The sequence below is a fragment of the Panulirus ornatus genome, chromosome 15 (assembly GCF_036320965.1).
Source record: "Panulirus ornatus isolate Po-2019 chromosome 15, ASM3632096v1, whole genome shotgun sequence".
NCBI classification, from domain to species: Eukaryota; Metazoa; Arthropoda; class Malacostraca; order Decapoda; family Palinuridae; genus Panulirus; species Panulirus ornatus.
In genome coordinates, this window is record NC_092238.1 from 19,378,471 (window position 1) to 19,398,563 (window position 20,093).

Consider the following 20,093-nt stretch of genomic DNA (forward strand, 5'->3'; position numbering starts at 1 on the left):
TTACATCTGTGATAAAAACTTTTCACTTCTGCTACCAACTTACCTACCACACCGTATACTCTTAAAACCTTCCACAAAGCATCTGTCAACCTTATCATAAGCCTTCTCCAGATCCATAAATGCTACATACAAATCCATCTGTTTTCTAAGTATTTCTTGTATACATTTTTCAAAGCATATGATAGGCATATGATAGAGTTGATAGAGATGCTCTGTGGAAGGTATTAAGAATATATGGTGTGGGAGGCAAGTTGTTACAAGCAGTGAAAAGTTTTTATCGAGGATGTAAGGCATGTGTACGTGTAGGAAGAGAGGAAAGTGATTGGTTCTCAGTGAATGTAGGTTTGCGGCAGGGGTGTGTGATGTCTCCATGGTTGTTTAATTTGTTTATGGATGGGGTTGTTAGGGAGGTGAATGCAAGAGTTTTGGAAAGAGGGGCAAGGATGAAGTCTGTTGGGGATGAGAGAGCTTGGGAAGTGAGTCAGTTGTTGTTCGCTGATGATACAGCGCTGGTGGCTGATTCATGTGAGAAACTGCAGAAGCTGGTGACTGAGTTTGGTAAAGTGTGTGAAAGAAGAAAGTTAAGAGTAAATGTGAATAAGAGCAAGGTTATTAGGTACAGTAGGGTTGAGGGTCAAGTCAATTGGGAGGTGAGTTTGAATGGAGAAAAACTGGAGGACGTGAAGTGTTTTAGATATCTGGGAGTGGATCTGGCAGCGGATGGAAACATGGAAGCGGAAGTGGATCATAGGGTGGGGGAGGGGGTGAAAATTCTGGGAGCCTTGAAGAATGTGTGGAAGTCGAGAACATTATCTCAGAAAGCAAAAATGGGTATGTTTGAAGGAATAGTGGTTCCAACAATGTTGTATGGTTGCGAGGCGTGGACTATGGATAGAGTTGTGCGCAGGAGGATGGACGTGCTGGAAATGAGATGTTTGAGGACAATTTGTGGTGTGAGGTGGTTTGATCGAGTAAGTAACGTAAGGGTAAGAGAGATGTGTGGAAATAAAAAGAGCGTGGTTGAGAGAGCAGAAGAGGGTGTTTTGAAATGGTTTGGTCACATGGAGAGAATGAGTGAGGAAAGATTGACCAAGAGGATATATGTGTCGGAGGTGGAGGGAACGAGGAGAAGAGGGAGACCAAATTGGAGGTGGAAAGATGGAGTGAAAAAGATTTTGTGTGATCGGGGCCTGAACATGCAGGAGGGTGAAAGGAGGGCAAGGAATAGAGTGAATTGGAGCGATGTGGTATACCGGGGTTGACGTGCTGTCAGTGGATTGAATCAAGGCATGTGAAGCGTCTGGGGTAAACCATGGAAAGCTGTGTAGGTATGTATATTTGCGTGTGTGGACGTATGTATATACATGTGTATGGGGGTGGGTTGGGCCATTTCTTTCGTCTGTTTCCTTGCGCTACCTCGCAAACGCGGGAGACAGCGAAAAAAAAAAAAATTTCAAAGCAAACACCTGATCCACACATCCTCTACCACTTCTGAAACCACACTGCTCTTCCCCAATCTGATGCTCTGTACATGCCTTTACCCTCTCAATCAATACCTTCCCATATAATTTCCCAGGAATACTCGTCAAACTTATGCTTCTGTAGTTTGAACACTCACGTTTATCTCCTTTGCCTTTGTACAGTGGCACTATGCATGCATTCTGCCAATCCTCAGGCACTTCACCATGATTCATACATACAATGAATATCCTTACCAACCATTCAACAACACAGTCGCCCCCTTTCTTAATAATTTCCACTGCAGTACCATGCAAACCCACTGCCCTCCTGGATTTTATCTTATGCAAAGCTTTGACTACCTCTTCTCTGCTTGCCAAACTATTTTCCATGACCCTCTCACTTCGTACACAACTCTGACCAAAACACCCTATATCTGCCTCTGTCATCAAACACATTTAACAAACCTTCAAAATACTCACTCTGTCTGCCTCTCACTTCATCACTACCTGTTATTACCTCCCCACTTGCCCCCTTCACCGATGTTCCCATTTGTTTTCCTGTTTTGCTCACATTATTTACATCCTTCCAAAACTTCCTTTTATTATTACTAAAGGTTAATGATACTTTCTCATCCTATATGTCATATGCCCTCTTTTTCACCTCTTGCACCTTTCTCTTGACCACCTGCTGCTTTCTTTTATACATATCCCACTCACTTTCACTACTTCCCTGCAACCATCATCCAAACACCTCCCTTTCACTAACAACCTTACTTCATCCCACCACTCACTACCCTTCCTAATCTGCCCACCTCCCACCTGTATCTTTTGTGCAAGCCAACACTGCTTCCCTAAATACATCCCATTCCTCACCCACTCCCCTCGTGTCATTTGCTCTTACCTTTTGCTATTCTTCACTCAATCTCTCCTGCTACTCCTTCACACAAGTCTCCTTTCCAAGTTCACTCTCACCACTCTCTTCTCCCCAGCATTTTTCTTTAATGGAAACCTCTAGAAATCTTCACCTTTACCTCAACAGGATAGTGATCAGACATCCCTTCAGCTGCCCGTCTCAGAGCATTAACTTCCAAAAGTTTCTCTTTTACACACCTATCAATTGACCAGTAATCCAGTAATGCCCCCTGACCATTTCTCCTTATTGCATATGTATACTTATGTACATCTCTTTTTAATGAAGTATTCCCAGTCACCTGTCCTTTTTCAGCACACATATCTACAAGCTCTTCACTTTCTTCATTTACAACACTAAATACCCAATGTATTCCAATTACATCCTCAACTGCCACATTACACACCTTTGCATTTAGATCACCCATCACTATAACCTGGTCTCGTGTATCAAAGCTATTAGCACATTCACTCAGCCGCTCCCAAAACACATCTCTCATGATCTTTCTTCTTATGACCAGGTGCTTAGGCACAGATAATCGCCCATCTCTCTCCATCCACTCTGTTTTCCCTACATCAAGTCTAGAATTTACATTCTTACAATCTGTCACATACTCCCAGAACTCCTGCTACAGGAGTAGTGCCACTCCTTCCTGACTCTTGTCCTCTCACCAACCCCTGACTTTACTCCCAAGACTTTCGCAAACCACTCTTCCCCTTTACCCTTGAACTTTGTTTCTTTCAGACCCAAAATGTCCAGGTTTCTTTCTTCCAACATTATGCCTATTTCTCCTTTCTTTTCATCTTGGTTACATTCACACTCATTCATACACCCCAATCTGAGCCTTTGAGGAGGATGAGCACTACCTGCTTGACTCCTCCTATGTATATATTTTTTTCTTATACTTAATGGCTGTCTCCTGTGTTAGCAAGGTAGCGTAAGGAAACAGGTGAAAGAATGGTCCAACCCACCCTCATACATGTTTATACATAAACACCCACATATGCACATATACATACTTATACATTTCGGTGTATACATACATGTACATATACATATATACACACACGTGTACATATTCTACTTGCTGCCTTCGTCCATTCCTGTCATCACCTTGCCACACATGAAATGTATATTCATTTATATTTATAGTACTTAATCGCTGTCTCCCACATCAGCATGGTAGTGCCAGAAGAGAGACAAGGAATGGCCCAACCCACCCACATACACATGTATATACATAAACGTCCACACACACGCATATACTTACATATACATTTCAAAGTATACATACATGTACATACACAGACGTATACATATATACACATACATATCCATACTTGCTGCCTTCATCCATATCCGTCACTACCCCGCCACACACAAAATAGCATCCCCCACCCTCCCCTCCAGCAAGGTAGCACCAGGAACAGACAAAAAAAGGTCACATTCATATACACCAAAACCACAGCTCCCTTTCCACATCCAGGCCCCACAGACCTTTTCATGGTTTACCCCAGACGCTTCACATGCCCTGGTTCAATCCATTGAAAGCACGTCGACCCGGGTATACCACATTGTTCCAATTCACTTTATTCCTTGCACACCTCTCACCCTCCTGTATGTTCAGGCCCTGATTGCTCAAAAGCTTTTTCATTCCATCTTTCCACCTCCAATTTGGTCTCCTGCTTCTCTTTCCCTCCACCTCTGACACGTATATCCTCTTTGTCAATCTTTCCTTACTCATTCTCTCCATGTTTGCAGACTTTTTCAATACACCCTCTTCTGCTCTCTCAACCACACTCTTTTTATTACCACACATCTCTCTTACCCTTTCATTACTTACTTGATCAAACCAACTCACGCCACATATTGTCCTAAAACATCTCGTTTCCAACACATCCACCATCATCTTGACTATCTATAGCCCATGCCTTGCATCCATATGAAATTGTTGGAACCACTGTTCCCATAGTGATGGGTGATTTGAATGCAAAGGTGAATAATATGGCAGTTGAGGGTATAATTGGTGTACATGGGGTGTTCAGTGTTGTAAATGGAAATGGTGAAGAGCTTGTGGACTTGTGTGCTGAAAAAGGATTGGTGATTGGGAATACCTGGTTTCAAAATAAAGATATACAGAAGTATATATATGTGAGTAGGAGAGATGGCCAGAGGGCGTTATTGGATTACGTGTTAATTGATAGGCATGTGAAAGAGAGACTTTTGGATGTTAATGTGCTGAGAGGGGCAACTGGAGGGATGTCTGATCACTGTCTTGTGGAGGCGAAGGTTAAGATTTGTGAGGGTTTCAGAAGATAAGAGAATATGTTGGGGAGAAGAGAGTGGTGAGAGTAAATGAGCTTGGAAAGGAGACATGTGTGAGGGAGTACCAGGGGAGATTGAGATCAAAATTGCTAAAGGTGAGAGCAAATGACATATGGGGAGTGGGAAGGAATGGGATGTATTTAGGAAAGCAGTGATGGCTTGCACAAAAGATGCATGTGGCATGAAAAAGGTGTGAGGTGGGCAGATTAGAAAGGGTAGTGAATGGTAGGATGAAGAAGTAAGATTGTTAATGAAAGAGAAGAGAAGAGAGAGGCATTTGGATGATTTTTGCAGGGAAGATGTGCAAATGACTTGAGATGTATGAAAGAAAGCGACAAGAACAAATGGGAACGTCGGTAAAGGGGCCAAATGGGCAGGTGATAACAAGTAGTGATGAAGTGAGAAGGAGATGGAGTGAATATTTTGAAGATTTGTTGAATGTGTTTGATGATACAGTGGCAGATATAGAGTGTTTTGGTTGGCGTGGTGTGTGAAGTGAGAGGGTCAGGGAGAATGGTATGGTGAACAGAGAAGAGGTAGTGAAAGCTTTGTGGAAGATGAAATCTGGCAAGGCAGCAGGTTTGGATGATATTGTAGTGGAATTCATACAAAAAGGGGTTGACTATGTTGTTGATTGGTTGGTAAGCATATTCACTGTATGTGTCAAGCATGGTGAAGTGCCTAAGAATTGGTGGAATGCATGCATAGCGCCATTGTACAAAGGCAAAGGGGATAAAGGTGAGATATCAAACTATAAAGGCACAAGTTTGTTTAGTATTCCTGGGAAATTTTATGGGAGGGTATTGATTGAGAAGGTGAAAGCATGTACAGAGCATCAGACTGGGGAAGATCAGTGTGGTTCCAAAAGTGGTAGAGGATGTGTGGATCAGGTGTTTGCTTTAAAGAATGTGGATCAGGTGTTTGCTTTAAAGAATGTATGTAAGATATAATTAGAAATTCTGGATTTGGAGAAGGCTTATGATAGGGTGGATAGAGATCCTTTGTGGAAGGTTTTAAGAGTGTATGGTGTAGGAGGTAAGTTGCTAGAAGCAGTGAAAAGTATTTATCAAGGATGTAAGACATGTGTTCGAGTAGGAAGAGAGGAAAGTGATTGGTTCTCAGTGAATGTTGTTTTGCGGAAGGGGTGCATAATGTCTCCATGGTTGTTTAATTTGTTTATGGATGGGGTTGTTACGGAGTTGAATGCAAGAGTTTTGGAGAGAGGAGCAAGTATGCGGTCTGTTGTGGATGAGAGAGCTTGGGAAGTGAGTCAGTTGTTGTTCGCTGATGATACAGCTCCATGGTTGTTTAATTTGTTTATGGATGGGGTTGTTACGGAGTTGAATGCAAGAGTTTTGGAGAGAGGAGCAAGTATGCAGTCTGTTGTGGATGAGAGAGCTTGGGAAGTGAGTCAGTTGTTGTTCGCTGATGATACAGCGCTGGTGGCTGATTCATGTGAGAAACTGCAGAAGCTGGTGACTGAGTTTGGTAAAGTGTGTGAAAGAAGAAAGTTAAGAGTAAATGTGAATAAGAGCAAGGTTATTAGGTACAGTAGGGTTGAGGGTCAAGTCAATTTGGAGGTAAGTTTGAATGGAGAAAAACTGGAGGAAGTAAAGTGTTTTAGATATCTGGGAGTGGATCTGGGGGTGGCTGGAACCATGGAAGCAGAAGTGAATCATAGGGTGGGGGAGGGGGCGAAAATCTTGGGAGCCTTGAGGAATGTTTGGAAGTCGAGAACATTATCTCGGAAAGCAAAAATGGGTATGTTTGAAGGAATAGTGGTTCCAACAATGTTGTATGGTTGCGAGGCGTGGGCTTTGGATAGAGTTGTGCGCAGGAGGGTGGATGTGCTGGAAATGAGATGTTTGAGGACAATGTGTGGTGTGAGGTGGTTTGATCGAATAAGTAATGTAAGGGTGAGAGAGATGTGTGGAAATAAAGAGTGTGATTGAGAGAGCAGAGGAGGGTGTTTTGAAATTGTTTGGGCACATGGAGAGAATGAGTGAGGAAAGATTAACCAAGAGGATATATGTGTCGGAGGTGGAGGGAACGAGGAGAAGTGGGAGACCAAATTGTAGGTGGAAAGATGGAGTGAAAAAGATTTTGTGTGATCGGGGCCTGAAGATGCAGGAGGGTGAAAGGCGGGCAAGGAATAGAGTGAATTGGATCGATGTGGTATACCGGGGTTGACGTGCTGTCAGTGGATTGAATCGGGGTATGTGAAGCGTCTGGGGTAAACCATGGAAAGCTGTGTAGGTATGTATATTTGCGTGTGTGGACGTGTATGTATATACATGTGTATGGGGGTGGGTTGGGCCATTTCTTTCGTCTGTTTCTTTGCACTAAATCGCAAACACGGGAGACAGCGACAAAGCTGTGTAGGTATGTATATTTGCGTGTGTGGACGTATGTATATACATGTGTATGGGGGGGGGTTGGGCCATTTCTTTCGTCTGTTTCCTTGCGCTACCTCGCAAACGCAGGAGACAGCGACAAAGTATAATAAAATAAATATATATATATATATATATATATATATATATATATATATATATATATATATATATATATATATATATATATATATATATAAATATATATTTATTATTTTGCTTTGTCGCTGTCTCCTGCATTAGCGAGGTAGCGCAAGGAAACAGACGCAAGAATGGCCCAACCCACCCACATACACGTGTATACATACACGTCCACACACGCAAATATACATGCCTATACATCTCAATGTACACATGTATATACACATACAGACATATACATATATACACATGTACGTAATTCATACTGTCTGCCTTTATTTATTCCCATCACCACCCCGCCACACATGGAATAACAACCTCCTCATGTGTGTGAGGTAGCGCTAGGAAAAGACAACAAAGGCCCCATTCGTTCACACTCAGTCTCTAGCTGTCATGTAATAATGCACCGAAACCACAGCTCCCTTTCCACATCCAGGCCCCACACAACTTTCCATGGTTTACCCCAGACGCTTCACTTGCCCTGATTCAATCCACTTACAGCACGTCAACCCCAGTATACCACATCGATCCAATTCACTCTATTCCTTGCACGCCTTTCACCCTCCTGCATGTTTAGGCCCCGATCACTCAAATTCTTTTTCACTCCATCTTTCCACCTCCAATTTGGTCTCCCACTTTATTTTTATTTATTTTGCTTTGTCGCTGTCTCCCGCATTAGCGAGGTAGCGCAAGGAAACAGGTGAAAGAATGACCCAACCCACCCACATACACATGTATATACATACACGTCCACACGCGCAAATATACATACCTATACATCTCAACGTATACATTTATATACACACACAGACACATACATATATACACGTGCACATAATTCATACTGTCTGCCTTTATTCATTCCATCGCCACCTCACCACACATGTAATAACAACCCCCTCCCCCCTCATGTGTGCGAGGTAGTGCTAGGCAAAGGCAACAAAGGCCCCATTCGTTCACACTCAGTCTCTAGCTGTCATGTCATAATGCACCGAAACCACAGCTCCCTTTCCACATCCAGGCCCCACACAACTTTCCATGGTTAACCCAGACGCTTCACATGCCCTGGTTCAAGCCATTGACAGCACATCGGCCCCGGTATACCACATCGTTCCAATTTACTCCATTTCTTGCACGCCTTTCACCCTCCTGCATGTTCAGGCCCCGATCACTCAAAATCTTTTTCACTCCATCTTTCCACCTCCAATTTGGTCTCCCACTTCTCCTCGTTCCCTCCACCTCTGACACAAATATCCTCTTTGTCAATCTTTCCTCACTCATTCTCTCCATGTGACCGAACCATTTCAAAACACCCTCCTCTGCTGAAAAAGGACTGGTGATTGGGAATACCTGGTTTAAAAAGAGAGATATACATAAGTATACGTATGTAAGTAGGAGAGATAGCCAGAGAGCATTATTGGATTACGTGTTAATTGATAGGCGCGCGAAAGAGAGGCTTTTGGATGTTAATGTGCTGAGAGGTGTGACTGGAGGGATGTCTGATCATTATCTTGTTGAGGCAAAGGTGAAGATTTGTAAAGGTTTTCAGAAAAGAAGAGAGAATGTTAGGGTGAAGAGAGTGGTTAGAGTAAGTGAGCTTGGGAAGGAGACTTGTGTGAGTAAGTACCAGGAGAGACTAAGTACAGAATGGAAAAAGGTCAGAACAAAGGAGGTAAGGGGAGTGGAGGAGGAATGGGATGTATTTAGGGAAGCAGTGATGTCTTGCGCAAAAGATGCTTGTGGCATGAGAAGCGTGGGAGGTGGGCAGATTAGAAAGGGTAGTGAGTGGTGGAAAGGAGTAAGATTATTAGTGAAAGAGAGGAGACAGGCATTTGGACAATTTTTGCAGGGAAATAATGCAAATGACAGGGAGATTTATAAAAGAAAGAGGCAGGAGGTCAATAGAAAGGTGCTAGAGGTGAAATAGAGGGCAAATGTGAGTTGGGGTGAGAGAGTATCATTAAATTTTAGGGAGAATGAAAAGATGTGTTGGAAGGAGGTAAATAAAGTGCATAAGACAAGGGAGCAAATGGGAACTTCAGTGAAGGGGGCTAATGGGGAGATGATAAGAAGTAGTGGTGCTGTGAGAAGGAGATGGAGTGGGTATTTTGAAGGTTTGTTGAATGTGTTTGATGATAAGAGTGGCAGATATAGGGTGTTTTCGTTGAGGTGGTGTGCAAAGTGAAAGGGTTGGGGAGAATGGTTTGGTAAACAGAGAAGAGGTAATAAAAGCTTTGCAGAAGATGAAAGCTGGCAAGGTGGCGGGTTTGGATGGTATTGCAGTGGAATTTATTAAATAAAGGGGGTGACTGTATTGTTGTCTGGTTGGTGAGGTTATTTAAGGTATGTATGACTCATAGTGAGGTGCCTGAGGATTGGCGGAATGCTTGCATAGTGCCATTGTACAAAGGCAAAGGGGATAAAAGTGAGTGCTCAAATTACAGAGGTATAAGTTTAAGTATTCCTGGTAAATTATATGTGAGGGTATTGATTGAGAGGGTGAAGGCATGTACAGAGCATCAGATTGGGGAAGAGCAATGTGGTTTCAGAAGTGGTAGAGGATGTGTGGATCAGGTGTTTGCTTTGAAGAATGTATGTGAGAAATACTTAGAAAAGCAAATAGATTTGTATGCAGCATTTATGGATCTGGAGAAGGCATATGATAGAGTTGATAGAGATGCTCTGTGGAAGGTATTAAGAATATATGGTGTGGGAGGCAAGTTGTTGGAAGCAGTGGAAGGTTTTTATGGAGGATGTAAGGCATGTGTATGTGTAGGAAGAGAGGAAAGTGATTGGTTCTCAGTGAATGTAGGTTTGCAGCAGGGGTGTGTGATGTCTCCATGGTTGTTTTATTTGTTTATAGATGTGGTTGTTAGGGAGGTGAATGCAAGAGTCTTCCAAAGAGGGGCAAATATACAGTCTGTTGTGGATGAGAGAGCTTGGGAAGTGAGTCAGTTGTTGTTCGCTGATGATACAGCGCTGTTGGCTGATCCCTATGAGAAACTGGAGAAGCTGGTGACTTTTGGTAAAGTGTGTGAAAGAAGAAAGTCGAGAGTAAATGTGAATAAGAGCAAGGTTATTAGGTACAGTAGGGTTGAGGGAAAAGTCAATTGGGAGGTGAGTTTGAATGGAGAAAAACTGGAGGAAGTAAAGTGTTTTAGATATCTGGGAGTGGATTTGGCAGTGGATGGAACCATGGAAGCGGAAGTGAATCATAGGGTGAGGGAGGGTGCGAAAATCCTGGGAGCATTGAAGAATGTGTGGAAGTCGAGAACATTATCTTGGAAAGCAAAAATGGGTATGTTTGAAGGAATAGTGGTTCCAACAATGATATATGGTTGCGAGGGATGTGCTATAGATAGAGTTGTGTAGAGGAGGGTGGATGTGCTGGAAATGAGATAAGTTTGAGGACAATATGTGGTGTGAGGTGGTTTGATCGAGTAAGTACTAATAGGGTAAGAGAGGTATGGTAATAAAAAGAGTGTGGTTGAGAGAGAGTGGAGGGGGGTGTTTTGAAATGGTCACATGTAGAGAATGAGTGAGGAAAGATTGACTAAGAGGATATATTTATCAGAGGTGGAGGGAATGACGGGAAGTGGGAGACCAAATTGGAGGTGGAAAGATGGAGTAAAATAGATTTTGAGTGGTCAGCTAGAGACTGAGTGTGAACGAATGTGGCCTTTGTTGTCTTTTCCTAGCCCTACCTCGCGCACATAAAAGGGGAGGGGGTTGGTATTTCATGTGTGGTGGGGTGGTGATGGGAATTAATAAAGACAGACTATGAATTATGTGCATGTGTTTATATGTATATGTCTGTGTGTGTATATATATGTATATGTTGAGATGTATGGGTATGTGTATTTGCGTGTGTGGACGTGTATGTATATACATGTGTATGTGGGTGGGTTGGGGTATTCTTTCGTCTGTTTCCTTGCTTTACCTTGCTAACGCGGGAGACAGCAACAAAGCAAAATAAATAAATAAATGAATAAATATATATGTATGATTATCATTATTATACTTGATCACCATTTTCTGTGTTAGGGAGGTAGCAGCAGAAAAATGTTATTTACTGTATTTTATTTTAATTTTTTGATTTTTTTTCTTCCTTCTCTCAGAATGGTATAGAGAGTGTATGGCACTTAGTACAGGATCTGCTGGGTTGCGACTGTCCAAGTGAACAACGCCATGTAACACTGCAGATGCTGACCACCCTCACAACCGCACATGAGGACATGGGGTTAATGCGTTGCATCTTTTTTAATTTCATATGTGAAAACTATCGCCAACAGGAGATCAAACCTTTGTATGTTAACATCTGATAAGTTATAAGAATACTTTTTTCATATTTCAATTGGAAGGGATCATAGTGTATTATCATTTTGCATGGTGAAGAACTAGTTGATGTTCATTTGAAATACTTAGGAATAAAAATCAGTAAGGAAGGTTTTGTACAAGCTGAGGTTGAAAGTGGTCATAAAAGACAGGTAAAATAGCTGGCAACTTGGAAGCCCTGATGGATGGGAAAAGGTTAATGTAAAGAATGTGGTAAATGCTTAAAGGAAGGAGTATGTCTCACCTATAATGTATGATATTAAAAAAGTTGTGATGGAGTGAGTATTTTTAAGGTTTTTGAAAGTGTTGGATGATATAGTGGCAAATTTAGTGTTTTGGTCGGGGTGGTGTGCGAAGTAAGAGGGTCAGGGAGAATGGTTCGGTAAATGGAGAAGAGGTAGTGAAAGCTTTGCAGAAGATGAAAGCTGGCAAGGCAGTAGGTTTAGATGATATTGCAGTGGAATTAATTAAAAGAGGGGGTGACTGTGTTATTGATTGGTTGGTAAGGATATTAGATATATGTATGGATCATGGTGAAGTGCCTGAGGATTGTCGGAATGCATGCATAGTGCCATTGTACAAAGGCAAAGGGGAAAAAGGTGAGTGTTCAAATTACAGAGGCATAAGTTTGTTGAGTATTCCTGGGAAATTGTATGGTAGGGTAGTGATTGAGAGGGTAAAGGCATGTACAGAGCATCAGATTGGGGAAGAGCAGTGTGGTTTCAGAAGTGGTAGAGGCTGTATGGACCAGGTGTTTGCTTTGAAGAATGTATGTGAGAAATCCTTAGAAAATAAATGGATTTGTATGTAGCATTTAGGGATCTGGAAAAGCCATATGATAAGAGTTGATAGAGATCCTTTGTAGAAGGTTTCAAGAGTATATGGTGTGGGTGGTGAGTTGGTAGAAGCAGTGGAAAGTTTTTATCAAGGATATAAGGCATGTGTACAGGTAGGAAGAGAAGAGAGTGATTGGTTCCCAGTGAATGTCAGATTGCAGCAAGGGTGCGTGATGTCCCCATGGTTGTTTAATTTGTTTATGGATGGGGTTGTTAGGGAGGTGAATGCAAGAGTTTTTGAGAGAGGGTCAATTTGCAGTCTGTTGTGGATGAGAGGGCCTATGAACTGAGTCTTGTTGTACACTGATGATACAGTGCTGGTGGCTGATTCATGTGAGAAACTGCAGAGGTTGGTGACTGATTTTGGTAGAGTGTGTGAAAGGAGAAAGTTAAGAGTAAATGTGAATATAAGCAAGGTTATTAGGTTCAGTAGGGTTGAGGAACAAGTTGATTAGGAGGTAAGTTTGACTGGAGTAAAACTGGAGGAAGTGAAGTGTTGGAAGTGGACTTAGCAGCAGATGAAACCATGGAAAAGGAAGTGAGTCACAGGGTTGGGGAGGGGGCGAGGGTTCTGGGAGCGTTGAGGAATGTGTGTAAGGCAAGAACGTTATCTCGGATGGGGTGGTTAGGGAGGTGAAAGCAAGAGTTTTGGAGAGAAGGGCAAGTATGCAGTCTGTATTGGATGAAAGGGCTTGGGAAGTGATTTAGTTGTTTGCTGATGGTACACTGCTGGTGGCTGATTCAGATGAGAAACTGCAGAAGTTGGTGACTGAGTTTGGTAAATTGTGTGAAAGAAGAGAGTTGAGAGTAGATGGAAGCAGAAGTGAGTCATAGGGTGCGGGAGGAGGTGAAGGTTTTGGAAGTGTTGAAGAGTGTGTGGAAGGCAAGAGTGTTATCTTGAGCAAAAATTGGTATGTTTGAAGGACTAGTGGTTCCTACAATGTTATATAGTTATGAGGCTATAGATAGGGTTCTGAGTAGTGTGGATGTGTTGGAAATGAAATGTTTGAGGACAACATGTGGTATGAGGTTATTTGATCTAGTAATTGATGAAAGGGTAAGAGAGATGTGGTAATAAAAAGAGTGTGGTTGAAAGAGCACAAGAGGGTGTATTGAAATGGTTTGGTCACAAGGAGAGAATGAGTGAGGAAAGATTAAGAAAGATGATATACGTGTCAGAAATGGAGGGAACGAGGAGAAGTGGGAGGTGGAAGGATGGAGTTAAAAAGATTTTGAACAGTTGCAGCCTGAACATACAGGAAGGTGAAAGGCATGCAAGGAATAGTGATTTGGAACGATGTGGTATACTGGGGTCGACGTGCTGTCAATGGATTGAACCAGGGCATGCGAAGTGTCTGGGGTAAATCATGGAAAGTTTTGTGGGGCCTGGATGTGGTAAGGGAGTTGTTGTTTTGGTGCACTACACATGACAGCTAGTCTGAGTGTGGACGAATGTGGCCTTTGTTGTCTTTTCCTAGTGCTACCTCGCACTCACGTGGGGATAGGGTGGTGTCATGTCTTGTGTGGTGGGGTGGTGGCAGGAATGGATGAAGGCAGCGATGGATGAAGGCAGTAAGTACGGATATGTACATGTGTATGTATGTATATGTTCGTGTATGTATATGTATGTATACGTTGAAATGTATAGGCATGTATATGTCTGTGTGTGGCCATTTATGTATATACATGTGTATGTGGCTGGGTTGGGCCATTCTTTCGTCTGTTTCCTTGTGTTACCTCGCCAACGCGGGAGACAGCGACTAAGTATAATAGATAGATACAAAGTCTCGTTTTCAAGTTCACTTGCTCTCACCACTCTCTTTTCCTCAACCTTCTCTTCTTTTCTGGAAACCTCTACAAATCTTCACCTTTTGCCTCCACAAGATAGTGATCAGACATCCCTCCAACTGTTCCTCTCAGCACATTAACATCCAAAAGTCTCTCTCTTATTCCTATCAATTACCACATAATCTAATAACACCCTTTGACCATCTCTCCTACTCACGTATGTATACTTGTGTACCTCTCTCTTTTTAAACTAGGTATTCCCAGTCACTAGTCCTTTTTCAGCACACAGATCCATAAGCTCTTCACCATTTCCATTTACAACACTGAACACCCCATGTACAATAATTATACCCTCAACTACCACATTACTCGCTTTTGCATTCAAGTCGACCATCACTAACCCATCACTATAATCTTGTAATATCTTACTTTGGTCTGAGACACTATTGTCTAATGATGTTCTTACTAGTCCCTTTTTCACATCCAACTATTATTTCCACTCACAGTTCTAGTTCACAGGTGGTGTTTGTGCTTATTCCAATATCAACACACTTGTTGCACACCTTGGTGACCTTGAGTCCCTAAACATTGATTTTGTGTGTCTTAGGGTCTGTCTCCCAACTACCACATTTTTCCTGTTTCGCATCCTCTCACCTGCAAGCCAAGACTCTTTACGTTGGGGAGTTCATCTTTCACTTTAGGTAATGGTTGAATTCATCACATACCGTTGTTGGAGGGACTGAAACCCTCATGTTCTCCATTTTAAGTGATTGAGTAAATTTTTCACCTAGTCCGTCCCATTGTAACTACACAAGCTTGTCCCCAGTTGGTTCATCTGATCACACTCAAAAGTATATTGACTTTAATGTATCTCCCCATCCAGCAGCCCCCTTAAGTTTAGATACTGGTGCCTCAACAAAGCTGAGTGGAATAACTTAATGTAATATCTTTTTTGACTTTCTTTTGGTTAATTTCTGTCTCTTATGTGGTGGTGCTTTTTTCTCCACCGGATGCATAGCAGAGGGTATTCTTGCAGGAATGGAAGCATTTATCCCCTCTTCTTCCAATCCATAGTTCAACGTTCCTGTTACTAGGCCATTCAGTTCAGGCGAGAGATCAGAATATTAGGCTTGGAAAAACTCTCCTTCTGACTCCCATTCAGCTTTTATCACTGCCTATAATCATTGCAAGTATATTATCCGTCAGGGAATGTGTTCCTATATTCAAAGAAAGTCTGATAAACTTTCCTTTTCATCCACTGATAGGTCTTTCAGGTCTTTAGTTGTGGGTATCTCTAACAATTTCTGTCCATCTACCTTTCCTTCACTTTTCCGTTGTGATGGTACTATATTTGTCTCTGCCATAGACAAGGCAACTGTTTTTAGCTCCTGTTTTTTCTAAGTCCACCTTGAATGATGCTAACATTCCTTCATCCCCAGTGCTCCTCTTATTAATCTTATTCCCCTCCCCATAATTTATTTTTGGACTGTCTAAACAATGCTTCTCTATGAACACAAGCAAGGCTTGTGGATCTGATGGCATCCATCCTAGTGTACTGAAGGAGTGTGCCTCTAAACTTAAACCTGTGCTTGCTCATCTGTTCTGTTTGTTTAGAAACCAGAACTTTTCCCTCCTCTTGGAAGCATGCATTGCTACATCCCACCACTAAGAAGGGTTACCATTTTGACCCATCTAACTATTGTCCTATTGTCTTGACATCTACCATTTAAAAGTGTTTGATTCCCTCCTTAACTCCCATAGACACCTTATATCTCAGTCTTCTCTCTGATCATTGGTATGGTTTTCATAATGCAAGAACCCTTGGTGACATTCTTTCCTATCTTATTAATGTCTGATCATCTTTGAAAGATTTTGGAGAGTCATGAAGTTGCCCTTGACATAGCCTAAGCTTTTGACAGTGTGTGACATTGAGGACTCGCCACAAAGCTTCCCTGTTTGTCTTCCCTCCCTCATTTCACTCCTAGCTTCCTGTCCAGCTGTTCTATTGCTGTGGTTGTTGATGGCTCAGCCTCCCCTTTTCTCCATCAACAGTGGTGTCCCTCAAGGTTCTGTCCTTTCTCCTTCACTTTCTCTTCTTTTTTATCAATGATTTCCTCTCTCCCTCAAATAAAAAATCAGTTGCTCTCATACGCTTATAACTTGACACTGCATTCATCCACATCCTTCAATTCTGCTCCTTTTTTTCAAACTCAATCTGCGTCTTGTCGTGATATGGCTTACTCAGCAAACTCAGGCTTGAACAGGATATTTCGGTGGGATAGATGAAATCCAGTTAGATTTAATGTCTCCAAGACCCAGTTTCTACCCATCTTTGTATCAAAAACTCGTCACAACCCTCATATCTTTTTTGAATGTTCTGTAATTCTTACTCTTGAGTTGGTGACATACATTTTATAACTAACATCCATTCTTTCTTGGAAACCCCACATCGCAGGAATAGCTAAGACTGCCTCTTAAAAAATTGGGTGCCCTGTTAAAATGTTGGAACTTCTTTTCTTTAGAACAGTTGCTCTCTTTATATATAGAATTGATTTGTCTATGTACGGAGTACTGCTCTCACATCTTGAATGATTCTAACTCTTCATCCTTACTCGACAGAATGAGGTCAAAAGCAGTCCAATTTATAAACTTTCCTAGGTTGACCTCCAAACTTGACCCTCTTTCCCTACTCTGCAGTGTTAGTTCACTTTCCCCCTTCTATAGGTATTACTTTGGTTTTTACTCCCAAGAGCTGGCTGCTTGTATGCCCCACCACTTGATAGACCATGCAATACTCGGCTAGCTGCTGTGTCACATGATTACTGTGTGGCTGTTTTGATAACTGTTTCTTTCCACACACCTTTGAGCTTTGGAATTCTCCACTGTCACATGTCTTTCTCACAAACTATGACCTAGCACATTTTAGATTGGTTTTTCACTTTCTCCAAAATTCATCAATTCTTTCCCTTGTTTTGTCTTCTGTTTCATAATCCTCTATATATTTCAATTAAGGCCTGGCCTTGATGTGGACTTTTGTCCATGAATGGAGTCTCCAACATAGAAAAAAGTTAGTGATTTTTTAAATGGAGCTTAAATGCATAATTCTTTACAGATATTCTTAAGTGTTTATATATCTTTTTTCATGTTGAAAAGTGCCGAGTAACCTTTAGGTTACACATTCCACAAAATCAACATGTTCATCCTTCTGGGTGTCATTATTAATTCCAACCCTCATTGAATGAGGTGGATCAGGCACATAATGCCCCTCAGTTTTGCTTTCCTCAAGCTATCCCAGTGCATTAGTGATGCATAAATCTCCACCCATAAAAATTGCTTCCTACTTTTTCTGTGTTATTACAATATTGATTCATTGCAAATGGTGAAAAATTTGAAGTGCTTCAAGTGTTCTTAATTTCAAATGATGAGGTATTCTCTTAAGAAATGATTTATCATAAAGCAAAGAGGGAGGTGGAACAATTGAAAGATCTTGTTTTCTATAGGGTACTAGATAAGCCATATGACATGGCATATGGAGCTCAGGTTAATTTTTCAGTAAAAGTAAAGTTTTGTTGATTATGATTGCTTGGAGATGACTCTTTTTTTCATGTCCAAGTTTGTAGCAAAGATTCCCATCTGTAAGATACCTGTAGCAATAAGTTATGGTCATCTGTGATGAGCTACAGCTCTCAGTTTATGGTCTGCTGTTGATCTTAATTCTTTTAGTTTGATGATCTTGAGTTACCCACTTGCCAGATACTTGTTTTGAACTATTAAGTATGAAAATTATATTGCCACAGGAACCAAGTTATTACACCCATGATGTATGAATAATGTGGTTTGTCATTAGGATCATGGTGGAAATAATGCTTTGATTTTTACATACATAATTTTTTTGTAATTTGTTGATTGTCTTTGATATGTTTTTTAAGGGGATTGGATATCACCAATATATTAGTGTTAAGCAACTGTGAAAATGCTTGAAGGTATGGGCAAATCATGCACTATCAAGATATACCTAGTACACGCATCAAATGCAATGGTTTTCCTTTGTCAGACTATTTATCTCGTTCTTATTTTTTGATCAAGGTTCATAGTTAGAATTGTTTTGTCTCTAACATCAAAAGGCTTGCTATATGTCTTCTCAAAACCTTCTTTATTAGATTTTCAAGTCCTCAAAATGTAGTTCTCCACTCTCAGCATTTTGTAGGTTCAAGAACATTGTTTTGATCAGTTGTGCTTTATGAAAAATTTTTCTTTCTGCTTGAATTGTATGTATAAAATGTCCCTGGAATTGACGAGTTCAATTGTCTTGTATTAATCCATTATGTAATATTGCAAGTCATTTCAGATGCTGTCTTTCAAAAACTGACATTAGTGTGATATTTGGCACTGGTACAATAATTGTATTTTTAAGTCTTTTCTTATATATCCCTTATAGCTTTGACTTCTTCTGTGGAGTGATAGCAGAAGGAAGGCATTTGGAATACATTGAAGAATTTGTGGGCTCATTTCTCTTAGATTGGCTCCCAGCAGTTTTAGCTTCGCCACAGACTTTGGATGCACTTCATGTTATTATCAATCTTGTGAAGTTCAATTCTGCCTTCTTAGATGAAGTGGTCATTATGGGCTATGTAAAGTAAGTGCTTATGTATTTAACCTAATTTTAATGAATTTTTAATTTTTAAGCAGGCAAGGCAGTGGGTTTGGATGGTATTGCCGTGGAATTTATTAAAAAAGGGGGTGACTGTATTGTTGACTGGTTGGTAAGGTTATTTAATGTATGTATGATTCATGGTGAGGTGCCTGAGGATTGGCAGAATGCTTGCATAGTGCCATTGTACAAAGGCAAAGGGGACAAAGGTGAGTGCTCAAATTACGGAGGTATAAGTTTGTTGAGTATTCCTGGTAAATTATATAGGAGGGTATTGATTGATAAGGGTGAAGGTATGTACAGACCATCAGATTGGGGAAGAGCAGTGTGGTTTCAGAAGTGGTAAAAGATGTGTAGATCAGGTGTTTGCTTTGAAGAATGTATGTGAGAAATACTTAGAAAAGCAAATAGATTTGTATGTAGCATTTATGGATCTGGAGAAGGCATATGATAGAGTTGATAGAGATGCTTTGTGGAAGGTATTAAGGATATATGGTGTGGGAGGCAAGTTGTTAGAAGCAGTGAAAAGTTTTTATCGAGGATGTAAGGCATGTGTACGTGTAGGAAGAGAGGAAAGTGATTGGTTCTCAGTGAATGTAGGTTGGCGACAGGGGTGTGTGATGTTTCCATGGTTGTTTAATTTGTTTATGGATGGGGTTGTTAGGGAGGTGAATGCAAGAGTTTTGGAAAGAGGGGAAAGTATGCAGTCTGTTGTGGATGAGAGAGCTTGGGAAGTGAGTCAGTTGTTGTTCGCTGATGATACAGCGCTGGTGGCTGATTCATGTGAGAAACTGCAGAAGCTGGTTACTGAGTTTGGTGAAGTGTGTGAAAGAAGAACGTTGAGAGTAAACGTGAATAAGAGCAAGGTTATTAGGTACAGTAGGGTTGAGGGTCAAGTCAATTGGGAGGTAAGTTTGAATGGAGAAAAACTGGAGAAGGTGAAGTGTTTTAGATATCTTGGAGTGGATTTGGCAGTGGATGGAACCATGGAAGCGAAAGTGAATCATAGGGTGGAGGAGGGGGCGAAAATCCTGGGAGCTTTGAAGAATGTGTGGAAGTCGAGAACATTATCTCGGAAAGCAAAAATGGGTATGTTTGAAGGAACAGTGGTTCCAACAATGTTATATGGTTGCGAGGCGTGGGGTATGGATAGAGTTGTGCAGAGGGTGGATGTGCTGGAAATGAGATGTTTGAGGACAATATGTGGTGTGAGGTGGTTTGATTGAGTAAGTAATAATAGGGTGAGAGATGTGT

General features: G+C 41.3%; 1 protein-coding gene across 1 annotated transcript in view; it reads left to right on the top strand.

Annotated features, from left to right (window-relative positions):
• LOC139753741 (tuberin-like) overlaps positions 1–18,828 on the top strand; it is a 44,476-nt gene extending 25,648 nt beyond the window's left edge. Inside the window, exons 3-4 of the mRNA XM_071670537.1 lie at positions 11,348–11,469; positions 18,627–18,828. Of these exons, the coding sequence (XP_071526638.1) occupies positions 11,348–11,469; positions 18,627–18,828 (324 nt within the window). The remainder of the gene's footprint in view (positions 1–11,347; positions 11,470–18,626) is intronic.
• The last annotated feature ends 1,265 nt before the right edge of the window (positions 18,829–20,093 follow it).